Below are 14,752 nucleotides of genomic sequence, written 5' to 3'. Positions count from 1 at the left end.
GGCTCAGCCTGACTGTAGGCTCGGCCTGACTGTAGACTCGGCCTGACTGTAGACTCGGCCTGACTGTAGGCTCAGCCTGACTGTAGGCTCGGCCTGACTGTAGACTCGGCCTGACTGTAGACTCGGCCTGACTGTAGGCTCGGCCTGACTGTAGGCTCGGCCTGACTGTAGGCTCGGCCTGACTGTAGACTCGGCCTGACTGTAGGCTCAGCCTGACTGTAGACTCGGCCTGACTGTAGGCTCAGCCTGACTGTAGGCTCGGCCTGACTGTAGGCTCGGCCTGACTGTAGGCTCGGCCCGACTGTAGACTCGGCCTGACTGTAGGCTCAGCCTGACTGTAGGCTCGGCCTGACTGTAGGCTCGGCCTGACTGTAGGCTCGGCCCGACTGTAGGCTCGGCCCGACTGTAGGCTCGGCCCAACTGTAGGCTCGGCCTGACTGTAGACTCGGCCTGACTGTAGACTCGGCCTGACTGTAGGCTCAGCCTGACTGTAGGCTCGGCCTGACTGTAGGCTCGGCCTGACTGTAGACTCATCCTTGTGACTCTATTAGGTCTGGATTTAATTCCAGTAATGATACCGTAAACTCTGCTGCGGTCCCTATGACCTATGGAATAGATACCCAGGGAGGTGACAGGCCTCAGTGGCAGGTGATCTGCTCCATTAGCAGTTTCCAATGATGACCTTGCTCTCTCCTGGACCACTGAAGACTTTCTGTTCCCCTGGTTGATCAGGCCGGCCCTGGCATCGCCTGTAAGAACTGCATTTCTATGCTAAGTGGACGTAGCCTCATAGTTTTCCTATGTAATGTTGGCTATAGACTGGCCGACAATATTCTGTAGCCAATTGACTTTTTGTGATGGTGTGCAATGCTCACACTGTTAGGATTTGGCTCCTATTGCCGGTTGTAGTGGCGGTCACATGCAGACTAGAGTCTCCTGCTAGTCTGCATGTGATCCACAAGTATACAAATCGCAAACTTGCAGGTACATGACGTCTGCTGCAAATGGCGAGAGGAGCCGAATCCTAACAGTGCGTGTGTTACACACCATTAGGATTCTGCCAGCTGCAGCACTTGCTGAAGATTTCAGCAATAATTGACAACCCCTTTAAATTTCTTCTGAGCTCCTTGTATATAAATCAAACATATCCATAGGATTCCTTTTACCTGTTCTTTATACCTCAGGCAAGGATGTATAGAGAGCCACTGCAAACAAATGGATACCTTGTGGCAGGGGCGTTTTTATACAATGTGATCCTATGGGCGATGTATGAAGCTGTACCCCTTCCCGATATCCGTGGTTCATGTACAGCGCATGTCTGCTGAGCCTGCACCTTACAGGATGATTGCCTGCAGCGGTACACAGCCAGCACCTCCCTCTAGTGGCAGCAATCAGTGCTACCTCCGATCTCTGTGGTTTAACAACTTAGATGCCTCTGTCAATTTAATAGTATTGCATTATATAGCACAAGTGGTCAAACAGCCGCAGGTTCAAGTACTCTAGGGGGACAAAAGAAAAAAAGAAAGCTTGAATCATCCCTTTTTGTCCCAAATAAAAAAATTTAAAAATATTTGATATCACCATGGCCTCAAAAGTCCCATTTATCAAAATCTAATAAATTTAACAATTAATTTAATGTAATATAATATTATTTAATGCAGAATTGCTGTTTTTTATTCTTTACACCTCCCACCCAAAATGTCATAAAAAGAAACCACTACATTACATGTACCCAAAAAATGTTACCAATTAAGTCGACAGCTTACCAAAATAAAAACAAGCCCTTACACCGCTCAATCAGTGGAAAATTAAACAAAAAAGTACTAAATTTAATCAGAAAATAATAAATAAAACTACAAATTTGGTATCTCCGTAATCGTACCGACATGTAGAATCATATTGTCATACATGCTGAACGCTGTAAAAACAAGACCCAAAAAGCAATGATGGAATTGAGTCTTTTTCCACTATTTTGACTCACTTGGTATTTTTCTTTTCTGTTTTTGGGAAATTTTCTAGTAAAATGAATACAGTGAATGGTGCCGTTCAATTATACAACACATTGTACAAAAAAAGTCCTAATATGACAAAATCCACCTAGCTTAAAAAAATAAAAAATAAAAAAAAATTATGGCTGTATGGAGGAAAATAACGAAAGTTCAGAAATGAAAGCTCTGTAATGAGAAGGGTTAAGGGGCAGTGAGCAGTGATTGCCACCAGGGGGCAGCATTACAGCGAGCACGAGTCTTGCATTGCTCCGCCAGCGCCAATTGTTGTATTGTTCTAATATGCAGCAATGATGTTTATCTACAGGCGCTTTATGCCTTTTATTTGTAGACTTCTTGTTCTGTCTTTTATATTTCACCGCCTGCGCATGGCATACTGTTTAATCATGGGAGGAATCTTTTGTTTCCGTTCTCAGCTTTAGACTCGTAAACATCCCGTTTATGCAAAACCGCTTCAGGGAATCAAATGGCTGAGACTTGTTTAGTGCAAATGTTCCAATTGATTTAAAACAGCGACGCTGCCACCACGGGCTGATAAAAGTAGGAATTTACATAGATAGCAGTGGGAGCAATGCATCACACAAATAAGAAGCTAATAGGACAATACATTAGTCTGTTGGGATGCGGTGTTAAACCGACACTTAAAGAAATGATGTGTTTTACGGCTGATCGGATATGTATTCCCAGTATGAAGAGCTGCGCTCCTAATGAAGTGTCAGTGCTGGACTGGTGTCAGCATCTGGGCTGGAGCCCAAGGCCCCGACGTCCGCCGGGGACCGACAAGCTGCATGTAATGCCTAATGTGCTGCAGCGGCGGCTCTCGCGGGACGGGCTAACTTATGGGGCAGCAAGCGCATTACAGGCACAGATCGGGAAATGGCATCATCATTTTTATGTAAAAGTTGCAGATAATAGTGTTATACTGTAACTACACTGTACTGTAGCTGTAACTGTACGCTGTCACCGTGTCCGTCTGGGCCTAGTGGACGTCGGTGGTACTGAGGCCACTGTACGTCTCTGAGCCACCTGATTATTGGTCCGCCATAAAGAGGTGTAGCTCAAAGTCCACGGGTCCAAAAGAAAAATCCTGACCTCCCAACTCCAAAGGACTGAAGGGCATCTTCTGCGACACTCAATTTATTTGCAGCTAAACCATATGCCTAAATTTGCCCAAAGGCTATTTGTGCACCCTAGGGAAGCCCCTCAGTGTTTCCATAGCTTAATACCACTATTATGGCCCCATGCCTTCTGACATCTCCACAGTGTCCCTCCACGTAGTATGATGCCTCACATACACAATGTTGGCCCACATAGTACAATGCCCTTACAGCGCTCCCACACAGTGTGATGCCCCATTGGCAGGCTCAGACTGGCCCACAGGGTTACAGGGCAATCCCCCGGTGGGCCCCCAACCCAACTGTATGGGCAGTACATGGCATAATTCACTTCATTCACTGCATACAGAAAAAACAGCATCTCATCATTAACCAAACTACCCAGTTTATTATTATATAGAGATATAGGTAAATTTGTGAAGAGGTCAAAAGTGGGACTCGCCAAAGTCAATGTTACTGGTGGGCCCTTGGCACCCCAATCCGACACTGCTCATAGGTATATTATATAACCCAACAATGCCCCTCCCAACAGCTCGATGTCCTGATAGTTCCCCCGCACAGTATGGTGCCCCAGGTACGTTATGATGTCTCCACAGTGTATCTCCCTTAAATATTTTGAAGCCCCACAGTGCCACCATATACAGTACAATGCCTGCACAGTGCCCATCACAATATTTTCACCCTACTTAATGCTCCCACAGTCCCCCGCATATACACAGGATGATGCCCCAGAGGTCCTATTCCCCTTCCACTCCTAAAACCTAAGACTGAAACAAAATGAACATATACCCTGCTATAAAAAATAAGTCAAAGCAATAGTGCATATACAAAACGTACTTAGTAAACACCATTTTTAATGTAAAAAAAAAAGTAAAGTTGTACCACACTCGGGGCAGTCATACCCCCTAGAATTAAAACACTTCCACTCCTTCAGCAAACAAGAAAAACACGTCGGCCCATTCCCACCAAGAGATCAGCAGATTTCCACTCTTCACGTCCCGGGCAGCAGGTGTCCTGTAGAGACATCATCGCGCCGCCTGCACTGAGCCTCCAGCATCACAGGCGAAGGGTGCAGCATGCTCATATTCAACTGGAACTGCGCCCTAAAAATACAGGTCCCTGTAAAAGCGGACAGCCCCCCAAATGCAGGATTGTCCAGCTGGAGATGGGATGATAAGGAGGCATGAAAGGACTGTACGAGGGCGTCACACCTGCCATTTATATTGGCTTTGAGCCCCCTCAATGTACCGGGCCCAAGGTGTGACCCTCTAGAACTACACTCCTGTATCTGATTCTGACACAAGGGGCAAATCTAATATGTATTTATTTTGCTCACTTACGGTATATAGCACCATCATATTCCACTTTACAGACATCACTGTCCCCATTGGGGCTCACAATCTAAATTCCCTATATAATATATATATATATGTATTCTTACAGTGTGTAACTAGTAGTTAACGCGTAAGCAGTGCCGCACGGTCGCAGTGTTAATCACTAAGGCTTCTTTCACATTTCCGTCGGTACTCGGCTGTCGCCAAGCGTCGGCGCGACGTACCGACGGAAGTTAGTGAATTTGTGAATGACGTGAGCAGCGGACGCAGAGTTTCAATGCGTCCGCTGTCCATTGTAAAGTCCCAGGGAGGAGGTGGTGGAGTTCCGGCAGTAAAAAATGCAGGACACAACGTACCAAAAAACATTCCCTTGAACGTTTTCTTTTCGATACGACGGTCCGCCAATTACCGATGCATTCAGTGCACGACGTATGGAACGTGTGTTCATACGTCGCGATGCGTCGGTAATACAAGTCTATGTGAAAAAAACGCATCCTGCGGGCAACTTTGCAGGATAATAATAATAATAGTAATAATAATTTTCTTTATGTAGCGCCAACATATTCCGCAGCGCTTTCCAAATTCTAGAGGGGACTTGTACATTGCGAAGGTCTGCAATAGACGGAAATGTGAAAGAAGCCTAAGCCGCTGTGTTACTATAGTGCTTTGGGTCCTGGGATCCAACCTGAAGAAGGGGAACATTTTCCTAGTAATGTGTTTGCTCTCCTTTTGTTTTTTTGGGAGGAGGGGATGACTTTCACACCCTAAAAACCTGCTGACAAGTTCATTTTTTCTTTAAGGATGTCGACACTTTTATGGTTATTTTTTTTTAAATTTCTTAGTGTAAATGTATTTTTTAGGAGTTGGGAATTAGATTTAAGAATTTAGGATTTCGAAAAATGTACTATTTCTCTGTGCGTTTCTGGCTGCAGAATGAGTTTATTAAGAATCCCTCAGTTAGCTAGTTTTGAAAGTTTTCAACTGATTTATGACAACAAACCACATTAAAGTTGAGTTGAACTTTCCTGTGATCATAAATAGTTCAGCTGAGAGAAGCTAGGTACATACCGCATTATTGCCCACTGTCTACGCTCGGGAGGTACGAGCCTAAGAGTGGCCAAGATGGATGGCTAGGTATACTCTTCTTCATGAATCAGGAGGGTCTGACTCCATCACATCCCCTCATCAAGACCAGCGTGAATAATGCCAATGTCGGTGAATCGGACCGTAAGTTCCCAGATGCCGCTTTAGACACGTAAGAGTTACAAACACTCTGTTATAATGAGCTCACTGACAGATTCTTAGTTAACTCATTCCGCAATCCGTAATCTCCAATGCAACCCAGACACTATAAAAGTACAAAATTTGTAATGAAGCCCTATTATTTTGATCAAAATAAATGCATTTAATTAAAAAAAAAATATATATATATATATACGTATTCCCCCTGAATGTCCATATCCTTTAAATATTTGGCCTTTTGCATATGTCTAGATTGGAAATATAGATTGTGAATTCTATAACTGATGTATGGAATATGGCAGCCCTATATGAGCAATAGGAAATAATGAAACAATTATAAAAGCATTTTGTAGTTGATTTATTTATTCAATATCCAAATATTATAGCCTATATCTGCTGATTTTTTATTTTTTTACCGGATCTGTATTTTCAGGATAATTTTAGAATTTTTTAACATTTCTTGTTTTCAATGTGATGACAATTTAATGGAGTAAGGATATGAGAAGTGCAAGCCCCGTGATCTCTGCATTGTGCCAGCCCCTCCGACTGCAACTCATTGGTTTTGTGCTGGCTGCAAACCGGACCCTGGCGCTCATCAGCATTAATAAAAATGATGGAGGTGGTTGCGAGATCATTTGATAAGAGCTGAACTCTTGATGTTACTTGAAAATTAAAAGTAGCAAAGAGGAGAAAGAAATCTGGAATTGACGTTCCGCGCGGCATCTGTGTCTGGTAAATTGGCAGATTTCTGCATGGAAATTCTAATTGTTTTGCTCAACTCCTTCCAGCAGCACAGAGGCAGAACTCCTCTGCTCCGTCCAGAATATATCCCATTTTATCAGCGGCATCCTCATCCTTTATTTGGCCTTTGAGATCCTGATCAGAATTAGTTACGATCTGCGCCAATAGCTAATCTAGTGAAATGGAATATAAAGTAGCTCCTCGGGGGCGGATTAAACGTAAAGTTCTTTATCTGCTTCAGTTTGATTTTATGCACTAAATCCAATCTGGAAACTAAGAAAGGGGTTAAAAAGTAAACTTCCCCAAAACATTTTAAAAAAAACTCATATAAATTATATACTACAATACACCTAATAATATACTTTACAGTATGTTTCAGAACGTTGCATTTTGAGAATGGAAACAATTTTGGAGTTCAAAATGCATCCCGAACTTCTTTTTCATTTCTAGGGATCCGTGGAAGTTCTGATTGGTCGGGTTCGAGTGAACCTTAGGCCAAAGTTTGGTTCAGGATCAAGAACTTTCTATAGAAGGATGCAACACACTATAACGTATCTGGAGTGACGTGAAGCAGAGATCTTGAAAATGGCGATCAAAACTATCAAAAGTGAATCTGTGTTTACCATAGTAATCTGTGGTTCTTATATTTTTTTTAAGGGACCTGTCACTTTCAATGAATGTTTTTTTTTTCCTACCTGGTCTAGATGCCGCTGTTCTCCCGAATCCATTGCTGTTTTTCTTTTGTTCCTGCGCCTCTCAGTTCCTGAGATATTCCCCCTATTTCTTTTTGTGCCCTATATGAAAATCTTGAGGATCACACCCAGTTGGCTAAATACACCAGAAGACGCCCACAAAGTTGATGACCCCGCCCACTTCGATAACAAGTGTAGATGTATATGCAGGGAAGAGAGAGGCATATCTCGGGAACGGAGAGGCGCAGGAAGAAAATAAAAACATCGCCGGATTCAGGACAACAGCGGCATTTAGACTAGATTAAAAAAGTGACATATTTTTGGCAAGTCACAGGCCCTCTATAAAACTTTCAAACCAGAGGTGTAACTGAGCACAGTGTAGCTAAAGGTCTGCTAATATATATGTATATACTATATACATGCATGCAGTATATTGATTGTGACTGGTAGGATCGCTACTTCCAACAGGTGGCGCTATAAAGTTTAAGTCCTCTTTTTCTCTGAAGAGGCGATTTGCATGTAGTATATATAAGCGTTATGTGACAAAATGCCTTCTGCAAATTCTTTCTCTCTCTCTCTCTCTCTCTCTCTCTCTCTATATATATATATATACATAAGAGAGTATATATGAGGTATAGATAGAGTCACTTTAGTTATTATAAACTGTGCCATCAGCAGCTTACGATCAATCCATTGTTCTTTATCTCTTCCACACGGAAATTTTTTCGACAAACCATGACAAAGGGGCGGTTTTGGAGCGTTATGATCCATCGTCCACCACTAGGTGGCGCAGTGGTCACAGCCTAGGACCATAAGGGTCAGAGTTATGGCGACATCATTGGCAGAAGACTTACCTTGTAATGTACAAATTGACGCAAATATGTCTGTATATAGTTAATTTTTGGACATTTTTATTTATTTCCGTCAGTTGCGCAAAATTTGCATAAGTTTACAAAAAAAGTCTTGATTATCGTAATGCGTTTTTGGTAGTTTTTCCCTTTTGCGGTCGGAGCCTCAGCAGCTTCTCTTTGTGTGCTTGGCCTCTTCCTCTCCAGTTTCCCCTCCATTGATGGACTTATAAAGGCAACAGGTGTCATTTGATTCCTCAGTGCTGAGGGATTGTAGACATATTTGAGCAGTGTTTGAGAGTAATCAGTGCAGGACACTAAAAGGGGCTAATAAGTGGGGAAAGAGGCATTTTTCACTATTAGGATATGTTCCAAAGTTTCTGATTTTTCTCTTCTGCTGTTGATTTATGAAGAAAACAATGACTTCTTACTTGAAGGGAGTCTGCAGCAGGTAATTGTCACAATGACTGATCAAACCAAGCACAGACACTCAGTGCACTAGTGACATGGCCGAGCAGCTCTGTGCAGCTTTCAGGGTAGAGATACATAGAAGACAAATAGGTGGTAAGGTGCAATCAACTGTTCGGCCATGTCAAAAGTGCGCCAAGCGCCTGTGCTTGGTTTGGACAGTCATTCTGTGCTTACTTCTTTTCTTCTTTCTTACTGTATGAACAGTTTCTTACAAATTTTTATGGCATGTCTCTGGTGGGTAAACTCAGCTAATATGGATTTTATTAAATCTTTAATTAAATTTGCTCTTAGAAGTGAATATTCTACTGGTTAAATGTATGAATTTATGTAATGCGTGAATATATAATTTCTCTCAATAATATACTCGCCTGTTTCTTTAGTTATTTATTTCTTGTAGCTTTTGTGTTGCAGGGGCACAATATATTTGCCAACCTGTCGTCCCCCCAGTACAGCGACCTCATGCAGCTCCTGAAGCAGTCTATTCTTGCCACGGACATCACGCTACACTTTGAGTATGTATGCAATGTGTTAGAGTCTTTTTTTTTTTTCTAAAAAAAAAAAAAAAAGAGTTAAATTAATTATATTCTCTCTCTATATATGTATATATCGAGTATGGGCATCAAACGCAGAATGCCAGTGCTTGATACTGAATAAGTCAGGAAATGTTTGAAAATGTTATATCCATTTTTTCCTCATTTCCAAGTCGCTAACATGTCTATCCATCCTGTGATTTCCAGAACACGGCGACTTTTCCTTCTTAACGTTGCAATTTCAATGTTGAGTGGTATAAAAAATGTGAAAATTCCGAAAAAATTCCATTTTGAAAATTCCCGTTATGGACTATTCACCCCAGGAGATGGCGCTGCCGAGCAGTACTTCATTGATCTTATAGCTGTAGAATTTAAGGATCCTGGTTTGGCTGTAAAAATGAATGACTTTTGTGAAGTATCTAAGGACTCCTTTCCACTTGCGAGGAAAATGGACGAGTGCAATCCGACAAATCGGATTGCACTCGGACCAATGTTATTCAATAGGTGACATTCCATTTGCGATTTTTTTTCTCAGCCGAAATCGGACTGAGAAAAAAATCGCAGCAGGCTGCGTATTGCTGCGATTCTCGGACGAGACTCTCCAATGCAAGTCAATGGGTGCGAGAAAAAAAACGCACAGCACTCGCACCATGCGAGTGCTGTCCGATTTTTACGCACCGATGTCCTTTGAAAAGCCGGCAATTCAGCGCAGAGTACAGTAAAATCACACTGACAGGCTAGATTAGAGTAGATATATACACATAGAATAGGTATATATACATATATATATGTCGGGGAGACACCTATATATATATATTTATATTTAATACAGCGCTAGACAGCAGAAAAGCCGCTAATTCAATTGCCGAGTTCAGCGATGATGTCTGTAAAGTGCTATGGAATTAATGGCGCTATATAAGCAAACCATAATAAATAGCTGTGTGTTTTGGGAGCTGAGATGACAGTCAGGGCAGGTGCAGACGACCGTGTGTTCTCCATCGGTCCGATTATGCTAATCACACTCTGACCAGGCTATCATGAGAGTGGGATCCAATTTTCTGGAGGGTAGAGAGAAAAAAAAGTTTCTCCATCTTCTCCATTCGGCCATGCAGTGAAAATCAGACTGCACTTGGATGTCGTCCCAGTGTGGTACGATGTTTTCCAAGGACCAATAGACATAAACAGGTTAGCGGAGGCAAATTGTGTGCGCTGCGATGATTTTCCTCGGACATGCGTGCTGCCTCATCGAATAACATTGGTCTCAGTGCCATCCAATGTTTTGACGTATCACATTCGCTGCCTCCAAAACTATTTTTGCGTGCACGAACTGTTTAGGGTGGATGTTACAGGGGTCATAATTTTACCTTTTTTTTTGCAAAATGTGCATGTATCAGGGTTTGATGCTAATTTGCCTATGAAATGTGCAAAATGAAATGTGCAGCAATTTCTCTTCATTTCCTTGGCAAACTTGCGGCACAATCTGCCTGTCATTCTGCATTCACACGTCCATGTCCTGTTTACAAGACATAATTTCCAGACCGCTCGCTAGACTCCTGACCTAGACTCAACAGCCTCATTGACATGTATGGGTCTGTTGAGTTTAGATCTGGAGACCACAACCATGGCCATGCAACAAAATGTCAATGCAGGCTGCAACATGCAAATTTTGCAATGTACCTGTCCGGGGGTGTAAAGTTATGGACTGTGTAAATCCACTACAAGCCATTATGTCATGACCATCTGTATAGAGCAGATATGTCCCATACACACTCCATAGACAACTTACTGGATGGTCCAAAGTTTGGGATTTTTTCAATATATACATCAAAGTGTTTTAGCCTTGATTTCATCCATGAAATGTTGTTTATACAGGGCTAATATGGTCCAAAAGGCCATTTCGGGTGCTTTACATAGGTTTTTCCACCAGGGACCTTCTACAGCAGAAAAGTGAAATCCACGGCTGTGGAATTGTGCATTGCAAAGAGAGAAATATCTTGCTGCAAAACAGATATTCTGTCCAGAAAACTTTCCAGACTAGAAGTCTGCTGCTCTTTTGCCCCAAGGGAACATACTCTGAGAAAGTTGATATGTGAGACCTTGAAGTGTCTACGTCTTCCAGGTCAAGGTCGCTCTCGGTCACAATACATGACCTGCCTGCAGGCTCTACACCATATCTTAGTAATGGGCACTGACCACTGGTCAAGACTAGTGATGAGCGAATATACTCGTTGTGCGGGTTTTCCCGAGCACGCTTGGATGGTCTCTGAGTATTTGTTGGTGTTCGGAGATTTAGTTTTCATCACGGCAGCTGAATGATTTACAGCTACTAGCCAGCTTGATTACATGTGGGGATTCTCTAGCAACCAGGCAACCCCCAGATGTACTCAGGCTGGCTAGTAGCTGTAAATCATTCAGCTGCAGGGATGAAAACTAAATCTCCGAACAATAACAAATACTCGGAGATCACCCGAGCGTGCTCGGGAAAACCAGAGCAACGAGTATATTTGCTCATCACTAGTCAAGACCCAGTTTTATCTGTAGCTGTTGTCTGAGAACTATTGGTTCTCCAGATGTTTTCAGACTGGTAGTAATATTTTCAGCATAGTTGTAGAGCCGCAGGTTGTAGAGCACAATGTACATCGGTAGCGTTATGAGGAAAGCATCGTCCTACACCGTGCCCAATGGTAGACGCGAAGGACTATGCTGAAAATGTAGGCGCTAGTTAATATGAGATCTACATACTTCCTCCAGCTCACCATTCCTCCGCCTCTGAGACTCTTAATGTCCTCGTCATGCCATGAATCCGAATGAGAGAAATTAATTTTGTTTTGCGCTTATGACTTTGAATCCTATTAGCGGGATTTGTAATACGCATCTGTGTCACATTGCCGCTCGCCCCGACCACACGGCAGAAGCTTCTTTTATTCTCTGCCAGCAATCTCTGGGTTAGCCAGAGTAATGGAGAAGAAAAAAAGAAAAAGCTCAAAATTCAGTCGGAAAATGTTAGCGATTTGCTGTGTGCTGAGACAGCCTGTTTGTCGTCTGAGCGGTTTTCACATTACACACATGGATTATGCCAACGTCATATCATCATTCAGTTGTTCGGTCGGAGCAAGAGATTATTCATTTCTGTAAAATATTGCCAGATGTACCCACATACATCTAAATAACTATCAAAAATATATTTGTTTCTGTAAAAAAAAAATTGCAGAACTACATTGTAACTTTTCCGTCCTTGGCTGAAGGAGGATGTCTTGTTGGTGTTTTAGGTCGGTAGTTTTTCATTTTCTCTCTGAAAGGAACATAAAGCCTAAAGATAAAAACCTAAAAATGCAGCGTACAATAAGAGCTCCTGACCTTAATTAAACAATAGTCCTGTCTTTTAGTTTTTTAGGAGTGAATCGCTCCCCTGCATCCCAAATTCCTGATTCCTGGGGGTTGTATTCCTGCTTGATTGACAGTTCTGGCCTGTAGTATTGATGCGCCGCTGGCCCAAACTGTGCACTCCTGATGCTGCTATATGAGACCGCTTTACATGTGCCGCATCGGAAGCGCACTGACACTGAAGCTGGGGAGATTGGGAAGTAACAGTGCACTCCCACAATCCTGGGCAGCCTCAGTGCAGTGCTTACAAGCTTTTGCAGAACTTTATAATTCAGAGGGAATTTGTACAAACAAGATAAGACATTACAGAGTAAAGGTAGAGTTACACTAAACGACTTACCAACGATCACAACCAGCGATACGACCTGGCCGTGATCATTGGTAAGCCGTTGTGTGGTCGCTGGGGAGCTGTCACACAGACAGCTCTCCAGCGACCAACGATCAGGGGAACGACTTCGGCATCGTTGAAACTGTCTTCAACGATGCCGAAGTCCCCCTGCAGAGCACCCGGGTAACCAAGGTAAACATCGGTTTGCTAAGTGCAGGGCCGTGCTTAGTAACCCGATATTTACCCTGGTTACCATTGTAAAAGTAAAAAAAAAAAAAAAACACTACATACTCACATTCTGATGTCTGTCACGTCCCTCGTCGGCGTCCACAGGGTTAAAACTGCTTTCTGCAAGAGCGCTGCTAATGCACGCGCTGCTGCCGAGAGCTTCCCTGCACCGTGTCAGCACCGGCCGTAACAGCGGTGACGTCACCGCTGTGCTCTGCTTTACGGCCGGCGCTGACACAGTGGATGCCGGGGGATGTGACAGACATCAGAATGTGAGTATGTAGTGTTTTTTTTTTTTAACTTTTACAATGGTAACCAGGGTAAATATCGGGTTACTAAGCGCGGCCCTGCCCTTAGTAACCCGATATTTACCCTGGTTACAAGTGAACACATCGCTGGATCGGCGTCACACACGCTGATCCAGCGATGAAAGCGGGTGATCAGCGACCAAAAAATGGTCCTGATCATTCCCTAACGACCAACGATCTCCCAGCAGGGGCCTGATCGTTGGTCGCTGTCACACATAACGAGATCGTTAGCGGGATCGTTGCTACGTCACCAAAAGCGTGACATTGCAACGATATTGTTAACGATATCGTTATGTGTGACGGTACCTTAACACATAGTTCAGTTCATACCAAGAGGAATGAGGGCCCTTCTTGCAAGCTTACAATCTATGAGGAAACAAGGGAGACATGAAAGGTAAACACAAATTATTTGTCATGTTAGGTCCAGTCATCAGTACCCTGCATGAACCGGTCATCAGTCAGTATGTGTACAAGTATAGATACAAAGTGGTATTGAGTGCGTAGAAGAGAAAATAGGGGATAGTTAGTTGGATTAGTGAGTTAAAGTGATAGGCCAGTCTAAAGAAATGTGTTTTTAGGGCACGCCGGAATCTGTGGATTCTGGGAATTAACTGGATTGTCTTGGGTAGTGCATTCCAGAAAACTGATGCAGCACGAGAGGTGTCCTGGAGATAAAAGTGGAATCTTAATTATAGAAGATGTTCTGCTTAGGTGATTAGTTGAGTGGAGAGGATGGGTATTTATCACTGTTAGGGCTCTTTTCCACTTGCGAGAAAAACGGACGAGTGCAATCCGATAAAAAATCGGATTGCACTCGGACCAATGTTATTCAATGGGGGACATTTCATCTGCGATTTTTTTCTCAGCTGAAAAAAATCACAGCATGCTGCGTATTGCTGCGATTCTCGCACGAGACTCGCCAATGTAAGTCAATGGGTGCGAGAAAAAAATCGCACAGCACTCGGACCATGCGAGTGCTGTCTGCAATTCAGCGCGGTGTACAGTAAAATCACACTGACAGGTTGGAATAGAATAGATACAGTGGGGCAAAAAAGTATTTAGTCAGTCAGCAATAGTGCAAGTTCCACCACTTAAAAAGATGAGAGGCGTCTGTAATTTACATCATAGGTAGACCTCAACTATGGGAGACAAACTGAGAAAAAAAAATCCAGAAAATCACATTATCTGTTTTTTTAACATTTTATTTGCATATTATGGTGGAAAATAAGTATTTGGTCAGAAACAAAATTTCATCTCAATACTTTGTAATATATCCTTTGTTGGCAATGACAGAGGTCAAACGTTTTCTGTAAGTCTTCACAAGGTTGCCACACACTGTTGTTGGTATGTTGGCCCATTCCTCCATGCAGATCTCCTCTAGAGCAGTGATGTTTTTGGCTTTTCGCTTGGCAACACGGACTTTCAACTTCCTCCAAAGGTTTTCTATAGGGTTGAAATCTGGAGACTGGCTAGGCCACTCCAGGACCTTGAAATGCTTCTTACGAAGCCACTCCTTCGTTGCCCT

The 14,752-nt window shown here is 43.0% G+C and overlaps 1 protein-coding gene across 1 annotated transcript in view; it reads left to right on the top strand.

Moving 5' to 3' along the window:
* Window positions 1-14,752, top strand: part of PDE11A (phosphodiesterase 11A) — a 572,166-nt gene that overhangs the window by 464,800 nt on the left and 92,614 nt on the right. The window contains exon 15 of the mRNA XM_069733206.1: window positions 8,861-8,961. Within this exon, the coding sequence (XP_069589307.1) occupies window positions 8,861-8,961 (101 nt within the window). The remainder of the gene's footprint in view (window positions 1-8,860; window positions 8,962-14,752) is intronic.

This window comes from Ranitomeya imitator, chromosome 7 (assembly GCF_032444005.1).
Source record: "Ranitomeya imitator isolate aRanImi1 chromosome 7, aRanImi1.pri, whole genome shotgun sequence".
NCBI lineage: Eukaryota > Metazoa > Chordata > Amphibia > Anura > Dendrobatidae > Ranitomeya > Ranitomeya imitator.
This window is presented reverse-complemented; position numbering and strand designations above follow the sequence as displayed.